Here is a 13,636-nt window from a genome sequence, read left to right as displayed (position 1 = left end):
TTGCATCACGTCAGATCTCCATGACTTTGATACTCCCTCTACATGTATTCCCTCTATTCTCTCTATCCAGTCTACATGTATTGAGCTTCGTTGGATTAGAGCTTCATTTGTGAAACAGTTCGGCTCTTTCATCTCGGCATTTCACATGGCACTGGAGCTCGGCAGCCGCACGAGCCTGTGAGGTTCGAACCGTCGATCTCCCCAGGAACACACGATGACCATTCTTGAGGCAGTTCGTGGCCTTTGACTGGACAAACCAGACCCGCCGAGCTCCAATATTGAAGATGTCTCCCCACAACCGAGGCAGCGGCCCGAATCTCAAGGTGTGAAAGGGTTTGGCGTGGAATTTCTGCCAATTACAGCTTCGACAAGCTGAACTTACTCTTGTTGGGGAGAGTGGAGGAGGCAGAACCCTCTCATTATTTATTCTCTTCCCCACTGTTCTGTAAGCTTTGATTCTTGAGATTCAACCATGTCTCTTGAATCAGCTACCCCCGGGAGGTCCCTCTGCCTCCAGTACCCTCTAACAATTATTTTTCGGAGCTGCAATGGACGACGCTATTTGCCTTGGCTGATACTGTCATTCCCTCCATACACAATGCTGCAACAACCAGATCATCATCCGATAAAGTCATCTCAGATGCAAAGTGGAATTCTACAGTGTCCAACCTGTCCAGCCTGATCGGTGGGCCCGATGCGACAAAGATCGCGACTCAATATTTACAGGAAGATGTGTCTTCAAACCCGGTTTTCCGCAGCATCGTGGTGCGCATATTGGGTAACTATGTGCACGACGAGGGACGGAATGGGTTCGGCTTGATCATGAATGCGCTCAACACCCGCGCGGGCTCATTGATTTTGACCGGCTCAACAACTCCTATTCAAGACCAACCGGTGGAATTTCGGGAAAAAGTCTTCCGCGGGTGGGATACTTCGCGATTGCCCCCTATGCGTACGGTCTACCGAGGACTCTCGGCCATTGTAAAAAAAGCCTGGGCTATGAGCAGTCCGACGATCGGCCCTGTACTTGGTTTCCCACGAGTTCCCGTCCACGGTAAGCCCGCTGATGGCTTCCAATATGAATTCCTGCAATTTCCTCCAGGGAACCAGCCCGAGACGATTGAGACCGATGTTGTTATCGTCGGAAGTGGCTGCGGCGGTAGCGTAACTGCGAAGAACCTGGCCGAAGCAGGTCATCGCGTGCTGGTCGTCGAAAAATCCTACTCCTACCCATCCAGCGCCTTCCCCATGGGCCCGAGCGAGGCTTATGTCAATATGTTCGAAAGTGGAGGCGCTGTCTTCAGTGACGATAGCTCCATGGCAGTCCTCGCGGGCTCGACCTGGGGAGGCGGTGGCACCGTGAACTGGTCCGCCGCTCTACAGACTCAGGGGTATGTTAGACAGGAATGGGCAGATACTGGTCTGCCATTCTTCACCTCTCTCGACTTCCAGAAGAGCCTCGATCGCGTCTGTGACCGCATGGGCGTCAATACTGAGAAGGTGCAACATAACCACCAGAACAGTGTGATTTTAGAGGGTGCCCGGAAACTGGGCTATGCAGCCAAAACGGTACCTCAGAACACTGGACACGGCGAGCACTACTGCGGGTACTGCACATTGGGATGCCCATCAACGGGCAAGAAAGGTCCCACGGAAACTTTCCTCGCTGACGCAGCTCAGGCCGGTGCTACATTTATGGAAGGGTTCCAGGCCGACAAGGTGCTATTCACCAAGGTCAAGGGCAAGCAGGTTGCTTCTGGCGTGAAGGGAGTTTGGAAGTCGCGCGATTCATACTTGGGACTCAGCGGCCCCGGTGTCATTGAGCGCCAGGTCATCATCAAGGCTAAGAAGGTCGTTGTTTCGGCTGGTACCTTGCAAAGTCCTCTTTTGTTGCTGCGCAGTGGTCTGAAGAATTCTCAGATTGGACGTAACCTCCATCTTCACCCAGGTAAGTCATTATCACTTTCACTCGGGCGCACATTGCAAACACTAACATTTCCAAGTTGTCGGAGGTGGTGCTATCTTTGACGAGGAGACCCGCCCTTGGGAAGGCTCTGCGCTGACAACGGTGGTTAATGAGTTCGAGGACCTTGATGGGCATGGACATGGTGTGAAGATTGAGTCGGTGTCAATGATGCCCTCTGTTTTCATTCCCGTATTCCCCTGGCGAGGAGGATTGGAGTATAAGTTGTGGGCGGCCAACATGCGTCGCAGCACGAGCTTCATCACACTGACCAAAGAGCGTGACACCGGGCGCGTGTATCCAGATCCTATTGATGGACGAGTCCGTGTGGATTACACCGTATCTGCATTTGACCGCAAGCACATTGTGGAGGCCCTAGTCGCTAGCGCCAAGATTGCCTACATCTCGGGCGCCAAAGAATTCCACACCACTTATCGCGACCTTGATCCCTTTATCCGGCCTGAGACCTCGGATCCAAATGCCCCCGAAGGCACCAATGATGCGGCCTTGCAGGATTGGATCGCAGAGCTTCGTCGGAAGTCGCCCTTGAATCCCGAGCGTGGCTTGTTCGCCAGTGCACACCAGATGGGTACCTGTCGTATGGGCAAGTCACCTAGGTCGAGTGTTGTTGACCCGAACTGTCAAGTATGGGGGACGGACGGCTTATATGTTGTCGATGCCTCTGTGTTCCCCAGCGCTAGCGGTGTGAACCCCATGGTCACCAACATGGCCATTGCGGATTGGGCCAGTCGAAACCTCGCAGAGAAGATGGGATTCGTTCAAGGTGCCGTAATGGCTCGTCTGTGAACATCTTGTCCTTTAAGTCCAACTCACCTGGGCACCCTATTTTGACTTAACTAAGCGCTTGAAAGCCAGTCTTTGTACTTATGATATCCATAGCATGATTATCCCTACTCTATTGTTGACACCCATGATTCGGTAAAGCCGAAAACATTTGATTCTTTGATGTCTATGTAATCATTGGTATCTTTTCAAGTACTTGTTTAACCCTGGTAAGGCTGACGTTTCTCAATGAAGTTCTTCTCGCCAAAGGCCTGCTTGACACCCTCGGATTCGATGGTGCGCTCGTACCAGCCGACGGTGATGGGGTACTTCTGGCGCATCTCAGCATCGATGATCAAAGAGAAACCCCAGACAAGAGCAGCGGCAACGGTGATATCAGCCAGACTGAGCTTATCTTCACTAGCGAACCAGGTGCGACCCTTGAGATAGGTCTCGAGACAAGCCAGCGAGCGTTCCAGACGCTCGAGGTTGGTCTGCTCAACCTTCTCGTCGTAGGTTCGGATGTTCAGACGCCACAACGCCAGCTGCGTCACAGGGTCCGTGATTTCACCCTGGGCATAGCAGATCCACTGGCGGATTGTGGCGCGCTCGGCAGGGGTAGCACCAGTCAGCTGGGCGGCGGCGGGTCCGCTCTCGGCGACGTACTGGGTGATGGCATCCGACTCGAACAGGTTGGTGCCGTCAGCGCCCTCGAAGGCGGGAACCTTGCCCAGAGGGAACTTGGCCAGGAAGTCGGGAGTGCGGTTGGTCTGACCCATGGTGAATGCGGGGACTGCCAACTCCAACCCGTTAAGGTTGGCAGCTGCCTGGGCCTAGAGTTGGGGTTAGCTCTGACAATCTGGCATAGGGAGCTGGCAAGCCGACCTTCATGACCCGGGGGCTGGGCTGATAGGAGTAAATAGTGCCGAATGGTGCCATTTTGTGTGTGTATGAGGTGAAGTGGCTGAAAGCACCGCGGAAGTTACTATTTAACAGAGCGGGGTGGAACCCAGTGGAATCCGATTTCTAAGCGCAGCAGCCGTGCATTGTAAGCAATTGAAACAAATGCCAATTGAAGGACAGCGGTGAAGGAAGTAGAGAATGGAACTCATAGTGTAGAGAGTACGGTAGAGTAGAAGTATAGTAGAGTAGAGAGAAAGGGAAGTTCCAAGGTTGGTCGTCGGCTGCTGACTTCCCCCCGTCAACCTCCAAATGTCCAATGCCAAATATCTTCAACCTCCCACCAGAGCTACATGGGCTCATCATTGATCAATTGCCTATCCCTGATGTGCTGGTACTTAGACTCACATGTGCCTACTTCTATACTTTGATTCAACCGTCTCACCAGGAGCTTCTACAAGCGGAATCAAGCGACTGGGCCCGCCACCGGGACCTTTACACCTGCCGCTATTGCCTGCGCCTACGACCACAATGCAATTTTGCCGATCGCATGTTGCATCGACGACGCAGCCGAGCGAGCCGTGATAGCGACAAGCGATTCTGTATCGAGTGTGGGTTGAAGCCACGGGAAGGGGGAGGGAGTGCGCGATATGGACCCGGAGCCCAGGTGACGGTCCAGGGAGCTCATTTCGTGCTCTGCCTCGCTTGTCGAAAATTTCAACCGGGTGCGCAAGACCGACATGGACGCAGTCTTTTGTTATGTTTGTCATGTTGGACGGAATCTCAAGCCGACAAGCCCCCCACAGAGGATCTGCAATAATTTCATCACTTTAATTTACTCCACCAAAAACGCCGAATTCGATATCTAATGAAGTGCTCAATGCCACGCACAATGCCAACGAATATAATACATCCAGGCTTATGCCTAGCATGCCTCACCGAGGCGCATATAGTTCCAGCAAACTGCAATTGGGTCAGCTTTCTCTCACACTTTCAACGGGATATCAGAAACATACTGGTATTTCCCATGTCCTTCCCGAACAAGCTTGCCAGAAGATCTTCACCATGCCGGGTGCCCTCACTCGGGGTATAGCTGACGGCCTTGTGGCCAACAGCCAATCCCATCACAGACGGGAAAGGCTGCAAGGTCAAGAATTCTGGCTTCTCGCCAGTGCATTCTGCGGTCATGTGCCGATGAATGTTCATGGCGGCATAATGGCCCATGTGCATTGCGCCACCACAGCGCTTGATACCTTCCCACGCTGCGATGTCTCCCACTGCCCAGTGGTTCTCGGCGTTGGGAATTGCTTCTGAGAATTGAAGTCTGCGATGATTAGTCTCATTCTTTGAACACCTGCAGGGGCTGGCTTACGAGCGGTGCACTTTGATGTATCCTTCCTCATTCAATACTTCTTTTGGCAAATATGTTGATGTCGGGATGGATTGCGAGATCGCGCTCACAACGTAGCCAGTTTTGAGCTGCCGACCATCACTAAGCGTAAGGCTCCAGACTCGGTTCTCGGGCTCTGTGTCCACGGCTGTTGTGTCAATGACGCGTTGGCCTAGGATTACCTCGACACCGGCTTCCTGTAATAGTGAAAGCGCACGCTCGGCAAAATCATCTGGCAATGGCTCTGATGAAAGCAGGCGGTTTCGGGAATGGATTAAAGTAATTTTTTGTTGAGGATGAAGGACCTTCAATTCGGCTGCCATCTCGACACCGACAGCACCTGTTCATACCAGAAAAAGGTCAACAGGAGAACGTATGTATAATTGAGATCATACGTACCTCCACCAACAATAGTGACGCCATCACGGGCACTTTTTACATTTGCCATGTGCTCCTTCGCTTCGTTGAGGAACTCATCTCGTCGCAAGGATTGAGGTACCGTGGGGAACGATCGTCGCAACCCTGAGCTTGCAATCAGGTAGTCATAAGACTCTGTCCGGTTGAATTTGCTTTCCGCATCGATGATATGGGCGACCTTTCCAGCGAAGTCTACTGAACTGACGCTTCCCTGGATGAAGCTGAGATCGGGAGATTTCAAGCCGGGGATATCGCTGAATCGAGTCCATGCCTGCGATGCGAACCTGTCACAGGCCAGGGCCTTTGGAGATCCGATGAGATGGACTATAAGACATCAGCCGGGGCCATGCATACCGGCCATCTCGAGAACCTACAATAGCCGTCTCTTTTATCAACTACAGTGATCTGGATTGGAATGCGATGCGCCGGGGCTTTAGTATCTGGGTTGCTGTTGAAGCGGGCAATGCGACCCTGTGAAAGGTCGATCAGAGCTAATGCGGCTGCCAGACCGCCATAAGAGCCACCGATCACGAGCACACGAAAACTCCGAGATACAGTTCGGACAAAGTCATTAGAAGGCATGGTGAATAGATAGGATCGAACAAGGCAAAGAAGGAGCAGAGGTGAGAAGAAAGGGGAAAGAGAAGAAAAAAAGATCTCAAAAGGAGCCAAGGAGCAAGGAGCCAGAAGCTAGAGACAGGAGAAAACTACTCTCGCGTCATGATCCCAACTCACATGCGGGTCCGGATCTTATCAGATTGGCAGCGACATCGGATATACAGTCCACTGGGTCCACGGGTAGAATGTTTCACTGTTTGTTCTCTTGGCTTCTTGGCTATCTGATCCGATTCCAGCCGGGAAGGTGATCTGTATTGGTTTCCGGTAACAAGGTACTGACTTTCCTGATTTGGTACTCAAAACAGTGGCTGCTCTGGGTTCTGTGGCGCATCTTACGTGTTGCAGGAACTTTGCACGCTAGTTCACCAAGGGTTCAGTGCAAGCTTTGAGACTGAAACCACCTACTGTATTTGGGCTAGCCCAGGTCATCCACATGGTTTCATATTTCAATACGGAGTACTTCAGGCTACACTATGTGAAGTCCGACCAACTTGGAAAGCCCCAAGACCGGTGATCCGAAATCCAGACATTCACAAGTAGATGTAGCTAATGTTGCAGCAGATGTCCAGGTATGTATCATGTATGTAATATAATACCAAGATCCGATGCAATGGATCCGTATTACACTAGCCCAAACAGACAATGATAGGCGATCAGACAAGATTTCGCATCTAATCTGATTTCGGTAAATTGCAGAGCGGTCAGAACCGACTTACAATACACGCAATGCGCCATCTGATAATTTGCGAATCCGGTTTTTCAAGAGTTTGCACGGGGTATTGGGAAATCTAGACTCTATCTTTTAACACTGTACACTTGTGTTTTTCATTTATTGGCGCTGAGCCAGCACCTCCGTCGCCAATTGCCGTAGCTCCACCTTCCGGACTTTGCCGCTTCCAGTTACAGGCACCGTGCTCGAAATTCCTTCCTCGCCAAAGACAAATACGTGTTGGGGAGCTTTGTGCCGACCGAGTGTTTCGCGCGTCCATGCGCGCAGCTCATCGTCGGTGGGTCGGCTGGTGCCTGCGATCGCGATGAATGCTCCGACCACCTCGCCGTATTTCTGATCGGGGATTCCAATGACGGATGCTAGTTCAATTTGAGGGTGCGCGGTCAATCGCTCTTCTATCTCGAGGGGATAGATGTTCTCGCCGCCTATCAGATGTTATTAGTATCTGTGTCGATCCATGGTGTAGGGTTGAAATTACCGCGGATGATGATGTCCTTGAAGCGACCGGTGATGGTGCAGTAGCCCTGCTCGTTGAAAGAGGCTTCGTCGCCAGTCTTGAGCCATTTGACGCCCTCGGAATCGGTAATGAATGTTTCGGCAGTCTTCTCGGGGTTCTTCCAGTATCCTTTGGTGAGCTGGTAACCAGCCATGCAGAGCTCGCCTCGCTGGCCAACAGGAACGATGTTGCCCTGCGCATCAATGATTTTGGCACGCGCATGTGGTAACACCTTTCCAACGGTGGTCAGTCGTGTGTGGATACTATCTGTGGTGAATGCATTGAAGCATGTCGGGGAAGCTTCGGTGAGACCTAGATAGCAGGTTAGTTGAAGATCCATAGTGCACCAAAAGAGATCGTACCGTAGCTACTGGTATACTCGGTCATGTTCAATTCCTCAAAGAGTCGCTTCATAAGCGGCTTAGGAACGGGGGCTCCCGCGATGATACCAGTGCGAAGGTTTGCGGTATCAAAGTTGGAGGGCTTGGGGATGCTGAGAATTGCCTCAAACATAGTTGGTACGCCGTGGAGCGCAGTGCACCTCTCGTCGGAGATAGCGTGCAGAACAGCCTTGGGATCGAACGTCTCACTGGGGAAGACGATCTTAGCGCCATGGGTTACCACCGCCAGCATGCCTAGGACCAGCCCAAAGCAGTGGAACAAGGGTGGTGGACAACACAGAACATCAAATGAGGTGAGGTTCATCCGATCCCCGATGAATCGCGAGTTGTTAACCAAGTTGCTATGGAGAGATCAGCTTTCGTACACAATTGATCGCAAAGGCCACATACTGGTGTGTCAACATGGCAGCTTTGGGGTTGCCCGTTGAGCCGCTAGTGAACTGCAGATTACAGACATCGTCTGGACGCAATTCCGCCTCGCGGTCCTGCAAGACGTGTGGGGCTTGCGACAAGCCGCGGGCGATAACATCGTGGTAGGTGGTAAAGTTCTTGTAGGTTTCGCGCAAAATAACAATTTCCTCCAAAGATTCCGACTTGCCAGCTTGCTTAGGGTTGGAACCGAGTTCGGCAAGGACTTCCTCGAGGTTATGCCGGCCAATTCGCGGTGTCATGAACAGTAACCGGCATTCTGCGGAGGAAAGAACGAAAAGAGATTAGTACGGGGCCGCTAATGCGCCAAGTGGACACATACCACTATGATTAAGTGCGTAATATAACTCGGAAGGGGTGTAAGTGTTGTTCAACACCACCAAAATAGCTCCCACCCGAGCGGCCGCAAAGAATACTGAGATGTACTGCTCGCAATTGCCTGCCATGATGCCCACCCGATCACCTTTTTGGATACCCGAGGCTAGCATGCCTCGCGCCAGACGTTCGGTCTCATCTTTCAATTCGCCGTATGTCCAGCGCGCATTGGTCCAGGGAACACCAGACACTCAATACCTCCATACTGCAGTGCCTGAAGCGTCAGCAGCTCACCCAATGTAATATCCAGCAATGCTGGCTCCGTCGGACCAGCGACAAGAGACAACTGAGTATTTGGAGGCTGTACATGCGACAGCGTCTGCTGCAAGCGCTGAACACTTCTTGGAGCAGCCATGATTGAGAAAGTTGAAGAAGAATGGAGCCCGGAGAGAGGGCTTATAGATGTACCCGACAAATTTCGCACACTCCTCAATCAGATATGAAGCGACTCCACCTCGGATGTAATTTCGCTGGGCTTTTATGCTTGGTTGCTACGTAACCTTGCGGGTCCGCCCGAGCAAGCGAACCTTGGCTGTATTTTTCATGTCTATCTTCAGTGTCTACATATACGATGTTTCTTCTATATTTCTTCAGTGGTCCTATTTTCCTATTCTGTTCTGACCTCGTATATATGTGTGTTCTGCGTTTATGTCGGAGCCTGGGGTTGGGGTTGAATTCTATTGAATAGCCCTATGAACTTTCGGGTATCTATATATGACAATGCCGATCACCCCAAAAAGCCGCCTGGTCCGAGACATTATTCTCACAGGGAAATTCCTGTGAAGGATTCGATTCTTTCGCGCCAAGCTCGGCTACAGGGTGGACTGACAACGGAAGTTGCTTCGTCCGATCATTCATTCTGTTAGAAAGCAACGAGAGTAGCATTCAGACCTTCCAGCAGCCTCGGCCCTTTCCACAGATCGTCTAGTATATTTTCCGGTCACGGTAGTATAGTCCGTAGGGGATGTCACGCCGCATCTCACCATCTTCTTGATCCACCAAAAAACGTTGAAGAATGTGACCTCGTGGCATCATACTCCACTCAGGATCAGATAACTTCTGCAGAGTTTTAATGCTGTGCGTTATCAATCAGTATCATGGGGTGGAGTCACAAGGGAGACATGGATGTTGCGTTCTGGTATCGGCTCGCTTTTCCGAGTTGGGAGTTGGCCCGAACAATTGGAGCCACTGGGTCTTGGCAGATCCCGATATTCCGAGCTGATTCTTCGTTCTCGCTAGTGGATGTGAGAGGGACAAAGGAGAGCCAGTGGGCCGCGGCTTGTGTCCCGGATCATCTCGACAGGATCGTCCCTATCATAGATTACATACAATGCGTACACCCGGTTTTGCCAAGATCCGTCCCATTCTGCGAGGGAAAAAACTGGGATGTGCTACTGTAGCCCTTGTAGTACCAACAACTGCAGCAGATCTAATCAATCGGGCTGATCTAATCAATCACACCCGACATCGGCGTCTTCGTATTGCCCCACCCAAAATTACCACTTGAAAGATTTGGCGTCAGCCTCCATAACAATGGTATTGGGTATCAAAACGATGGTATTTATTCTATACAGTACATTGACCTTCCCATTTCAGCCCATGACGGCTTGATGATGTGATGCCTATAACTATAGACCCGCTTGATTATTGGTTTCAATAGGCCTAAGCGGTTAAATTGGTTGTCAACTAAGTTACTAGCCTACATTGACACAGATACTGAACCCTGGCTTGTCCCTGCATCGCTATTTTAGACTGCATTGGCCCATGCCATAGCTTTGGGACCGCAAGGCCAGCTCCATGCCCAGAACCGAGACTTTTCTTTCTATTACATTGATTCAGTTGAACTATCTCGGGTAAATTCCGTATAAGGCTTCCATGACCAACTACTATGATCCAAACAGTCAATAAAATCCCTACTATTTAGGTTCCCGGCTGCGTTGCGTCCGTCGAGGAATAGGCGTTGATGCCGCTGCTGCATGTTAAGTTTCCTCCTAGTGATCTGAAAACTCTGACGGAAGATGTGAAACTGTGTATTTATCAATTCAAGCTCATAGGATCACTGAATTCTGAAATCGTTGGGCTCTTTATCCAATTGTTAAGAGCGGACGGATCCATCATTGCTCGTCGATCAAACAATAATGCTTTCCCATGCGATTAAATTGAAATCTAGATTTTAAAAAATTGCTCCCTTCTGTACATCGCCAAACCCTGAGTACTCACTTCTGAAGGCATGAACGTCCTTTGGTTGGAGAGCAGCGAAGAGTCAAATCCACCTTACTGTATGAATTTCCCGCTTTTTGGAATGTCAAGACGAGCACAGCCTTTCCAATCGCAAGTGTTCTGATACGAGTTAGCTTTGTTGATAAAGTGGGAATGGCAACCTACCTTGTAAACCTCTGTTCCCCACCAGTTGAAATTCCTACTGGCGCCAGTAAAGAAGATAGTCAAGAAAATCACCACGCCAGCAATTCCCACGGACGAGTCCATGGCAGAGCTCAGTACAAAGTTGTATTTGCTCCACCAGCCATGTAGCCTACTGCGGATGAGCCAGCCAAATGTGAGACCGACAACGGCCCAACTACCGTAGTTCATTCCGGTTGCAGGTGGCAGGTAGTTCAAACCACCTAGGAACAATGGGACATGGACCCTTTTCCACAACGAATTTGGATAACGACGACTCAAATAATAGACCGGAATCGGCAGAATAGCACCGATAATGAAGAAAAACAGCAAAGCAGAGTAGCCAATCTGGTTCGAGAAACAACGGCGAGGACCGACAGCACCCCAGATCAAGGAAGTATTGAAGTGAGTGCTGGAGTATGGACAGCTGAATCCGTTGACAGCAGCAATGGTGCAAATACCCTTAATGTGGTTCAGTGCCCAGTTCAGAACACCGAGGGAGGAGAGCGTGCCCACGACCATGCCAGCACATTGCACCAAGAACAGCTTGCGCTGTGGGATCTTCAAGATATCAGTATAGTGAAACCAGTATAGCGAAACGGATACTTACATGGCAATAGTACGCCAATTTCATGTCCTGCGCAAAGTAAAGTCCCTTGATGGTCGTGATGTAGCCAATATCAAAGAACCAAATGTTAGCAAGAACCTTGCCCTCGAAGACGAACCCGGCCACAATGCGGCAGAAGATGTCTATATTGATCTTCAAATTTGAAGTGGCATAGACCAGGGCCAACTAAGACCAGTTAGAAAAGTGCAATCGCACGAAATATCTCCAAGCATACCGGAGGATAGAACACCAGCGCAACAAGACACGCTAGCAAGACACCATACCACCTCAGTTCAACGTCCCACCACTCAACTGCGAAAATTGCCATGAACAAGGCCAGAATGCAGCCAATCAGGTACCACCACAGAGGAACATCGGGATCTCCCCTCTCATCTTCACTGTACTCTCTGGAGCGACCGGGCAGAGATTCAATAATCAGATGAGGAACCCGTCTGGCGGCATCAGCCATGACATGACGTTTTTCAATAATGACCCAAACAAGTAGAGCACTCAGGGTCGCAAAGGACAGCCCGTACATGTTCAGTGCGTAAGTAATGGGCATGTAGACCTAGATGGTTCCTCGTATCAGCGTGTGAGATGGAATACCAGAACAGAAATCGTGATACCGGGGAGTATGCAAGATACTTCTTGACATCGAGCTTATAGCCTGATGCTGCATTGACAATCTTTTTGACTTTGTAAACACCACCCGTGTTGTCGAACACTATTCGCATGTCAGCTCTCAGCCTACCAGGGTCGCATGGGTATATGTACCTTTGGAACTCTGGAAGGGGAGATATCCCGTATTCCAGACATTGGTATAGTAACAAGCAACGGCCACAATCCAAATCCAAAACGCCAGAGAAACAAATACGTTGAGAATTGCCCACGAAGGAATGAGCAATGGAGAGCCAACATAGGATATTTGACTCCCTGGTCTGTGGTTAGCGCGCTCTCGGGACGACCGGGAGAACCAGGATACTCACAATCAAACGTAATAGGTAGCAAGCCCATTCCGGAGCTCATTCCAAAAATCTGGTTGATGACTTTGCTTTCTGGTTTGATCCAGCATGGGAAGCTGAAGTAGCTCAGTGCCGGGAAGATGAAGTCTGGGAACCAATACCAACAGAACGAGATGCAGCATGCCATGGTGAAGAATGCGTAGCGAGAAATACTCCATGTGTCGTAGCTATGACCATCAGTTCGACTGCAAAAGAATTGTACTTTTTAATACATACCGTGACTGTACTTGATCTTGCTTGACATGGTGCAGGGTCGTGGTCAAAGCAGTAACACTTAGCACTCCGGGCCAAATCAGCTCCTGTGGCACGACGATAATTGCTCGGAATATCCCCGCAAGACAGAAACCGACGAGGAATGTGGCAAAGGTAATCAGAATCTGGAAGCCCCATCCTGCCTTATAGCCGTAGAACATTTGCTGCTCCGTTAGGACATCGGCACCGAGACGAACGTAGATACTGAGGTTGGACATGATGTAAATCAAGGTGTGCTCCTATGGTCCGGTGGTTAGGTCAACCTCAATCACGACTGTTTAGCAGGTTTACTTTTGTGTTAAAAAGCCCAGGGTTGAGTCCGAAAGACCATGCCCCCAGCGGAACAGTCCAATTAGGAATGACTTTCTCCCAAAGCTTTCCAAGAGGATAGGTCAGCAATAGGACAACCGAGCCCGAGATAGTCAAAGAAGGCGTGCGAAGAGTATAAAGCGTGTTCAGCCCGCTGGCCACGATACAAAAGGCAATTCCCAACACCCACATACGCAAAGTAAGCACAGGCTCAGTTGGATCATCTTCAGCAATGCCTATACCGGCAGCTCGCAACGTATCAATCTGGGAGTCGACATCTGTAACAATGTGAGGATGGCGAAAGAAGTAGAAGTAACAAGAGTGCCTACCGGAATCAGTGGAATCCTGAACCTCCTTTTCACGAACGTTCTGAAAATCCTTAGACTCGTTGGCCTCATTGGGCTCCTTAATCTTGACATCCATGATTAGAGAATTGGAGATTTGAAAATGGAAACGGATCAGATAAAATATTTATCAGATAAGATCCTCGCAACGGGAAAAATTCAAAAGCCAGCTCGACGTGTAATGTCTCTTCGGTCATACC

The 13,636-nt window shown here is 50.3% G+C and overlaps 6 protein-coding genes across 6 annotated transcripts; 1 reads left to right on the top strand and 5 right to left on the bottom strand.

Annotated features, from left to right (window-relative positions):
* Positions 1–145: 145 nt before the first annotated feature.
* On the top strand, positions 146–2,770 carry N7446_001243 (GMC family oxidoreductase; the record flags this gene model as incomplete). The annotated part of the gene is made up of 3 exons (XM_058509992.1): positions 146–177; positions 489–1,948; positions 2,004–2,770. 3 exons carry the CDS (start codon positions 146–148, stop codon positions 2,768–2,770), a joined length of 2,259 nt encoding a protein of 752 aa, XP_058375528.1.
* Positions 2,771–2,967: 197 nt separating this feature from the next.
* On the bottom strand, positions 2,968–3,685 carry N7446_001242 (glutathione S-transferase family protein; the record flags this gene model as incomplete). Its single annotated transcript, XM_058509991.1, has 2 exons — positions 2,968–3,579; positions 3,632–3,685. The coding sequence occupies 2 exons, from the start codon at positions 3,683–3,685 to the stop codon at positions 2,968–2,970; spliced, it is 666 nt and encodes a 221-aa protein (XP_058375527.1).
* Positions 3,686–4,166: 481 nt separating this feature from the next.
* Positions 4,167–4,388, bottom strand: N7446_001241 (uncharacterized protein; the record flags this gene model as incomplete). Its single annotated transcript, XM_058509990.1, has 1 exon — positions 4,167–4,388. The coding sequence occupies one exon, from the start codon at positions 4,386–4,388 to the stop codon at positions 4,167–4,169; it is 222 nt and encodes a 73-aa protein (XP_058375526.1).
* Positions 4,389–4,571: 183 nt separating this feature from the next.
* On the bottom strand, positions 4,572–6,035 carry N7446_001240 (putative pyridine nucleotide-disulfide oxidoreductase AMID-like; the record flags this gene model as incomplete). The annotated part of the gene is made up of 5 exons (XM_058509989.1): positions 4,572–4,609; positions 4,663–4,970; positions 5,019–5,376; positions 5,436–5,777; positions 5,828–6,035. The coding sequence occupies 5 exons, from the start codon at positions 6,033–6,035 to the stop codon at positions 4,572–4,574; spliced, it is 1,254 nt and encodes a 417-aa protein (XP_058375525.1).
* Positions 6,036–6,900: 865 nt separating this feature from the next.
* On the bottom strand, positions 6,901–8,857 carry sidI (putative long-chain-fatty-acid-CoA ligase; the record flags this gene model as incomplete). Its single annotated transcript, XM_058509988.1, has 6 exons — positions 6,901–7,226; positions 7,280–7,609; positions 7,660–8,039; positions 8,089–8,386; positions 8,450–8,641; positions 8,701–8,857. 6 exons carry the CDS (start codon positions 8,855–8,857, stop codon positions 6,901–6,903), a joined length of 1,683 nt encoding a protein of 560 aa, XP_058375524.1.
* A 1,919-nt stretch (positions 8,858–10,776) lies between these two features.
* N7446_001238 (uncharacterized protein) lies at positions 10,777–13,515 on the bottom strand (the record flags this gene model as incomplete). The annotated part of the gene is made up of 10 exons (XM_058509987.1): positions 10,777–10,842; positions 10,888–11,463; positions 11,513–11,695; positions 11,745–12,077; positions 12,136–12,233; positions 12,284–12,442; positions 12,496–12,698; positions 12,748–13,022; positions 13,075–13,370; positions 13,422–13,515. 10 exons carry the CDS (start codon positions 13,513–13,515, stop codon positions 10,777–10,779), a joined length of 2,283 nt encoding a protein of 760 aa, XP_058375523.1.
* Between the last annotated feature and the right edge of the window lie 121 nt (positions 13,516–13,636).

Source organism: Penicillium canescens (assembly GCF_028828765.1).
Source record: "Penicillium canescens strain IBT 15451 chromosome Unknown utg000002l_segment0_segment0, whole genome shotgun sequence".
Lineage (NCBI taxonomy): Eukaryota > Fungi > Ascomycota > Eurotiomycetes > Eurotiales > Aspergillaceae > Penicillium > Penicillium canescens.
This window is presented reverse-complemented; position numbering and strand designations above follow the sequence as displayed.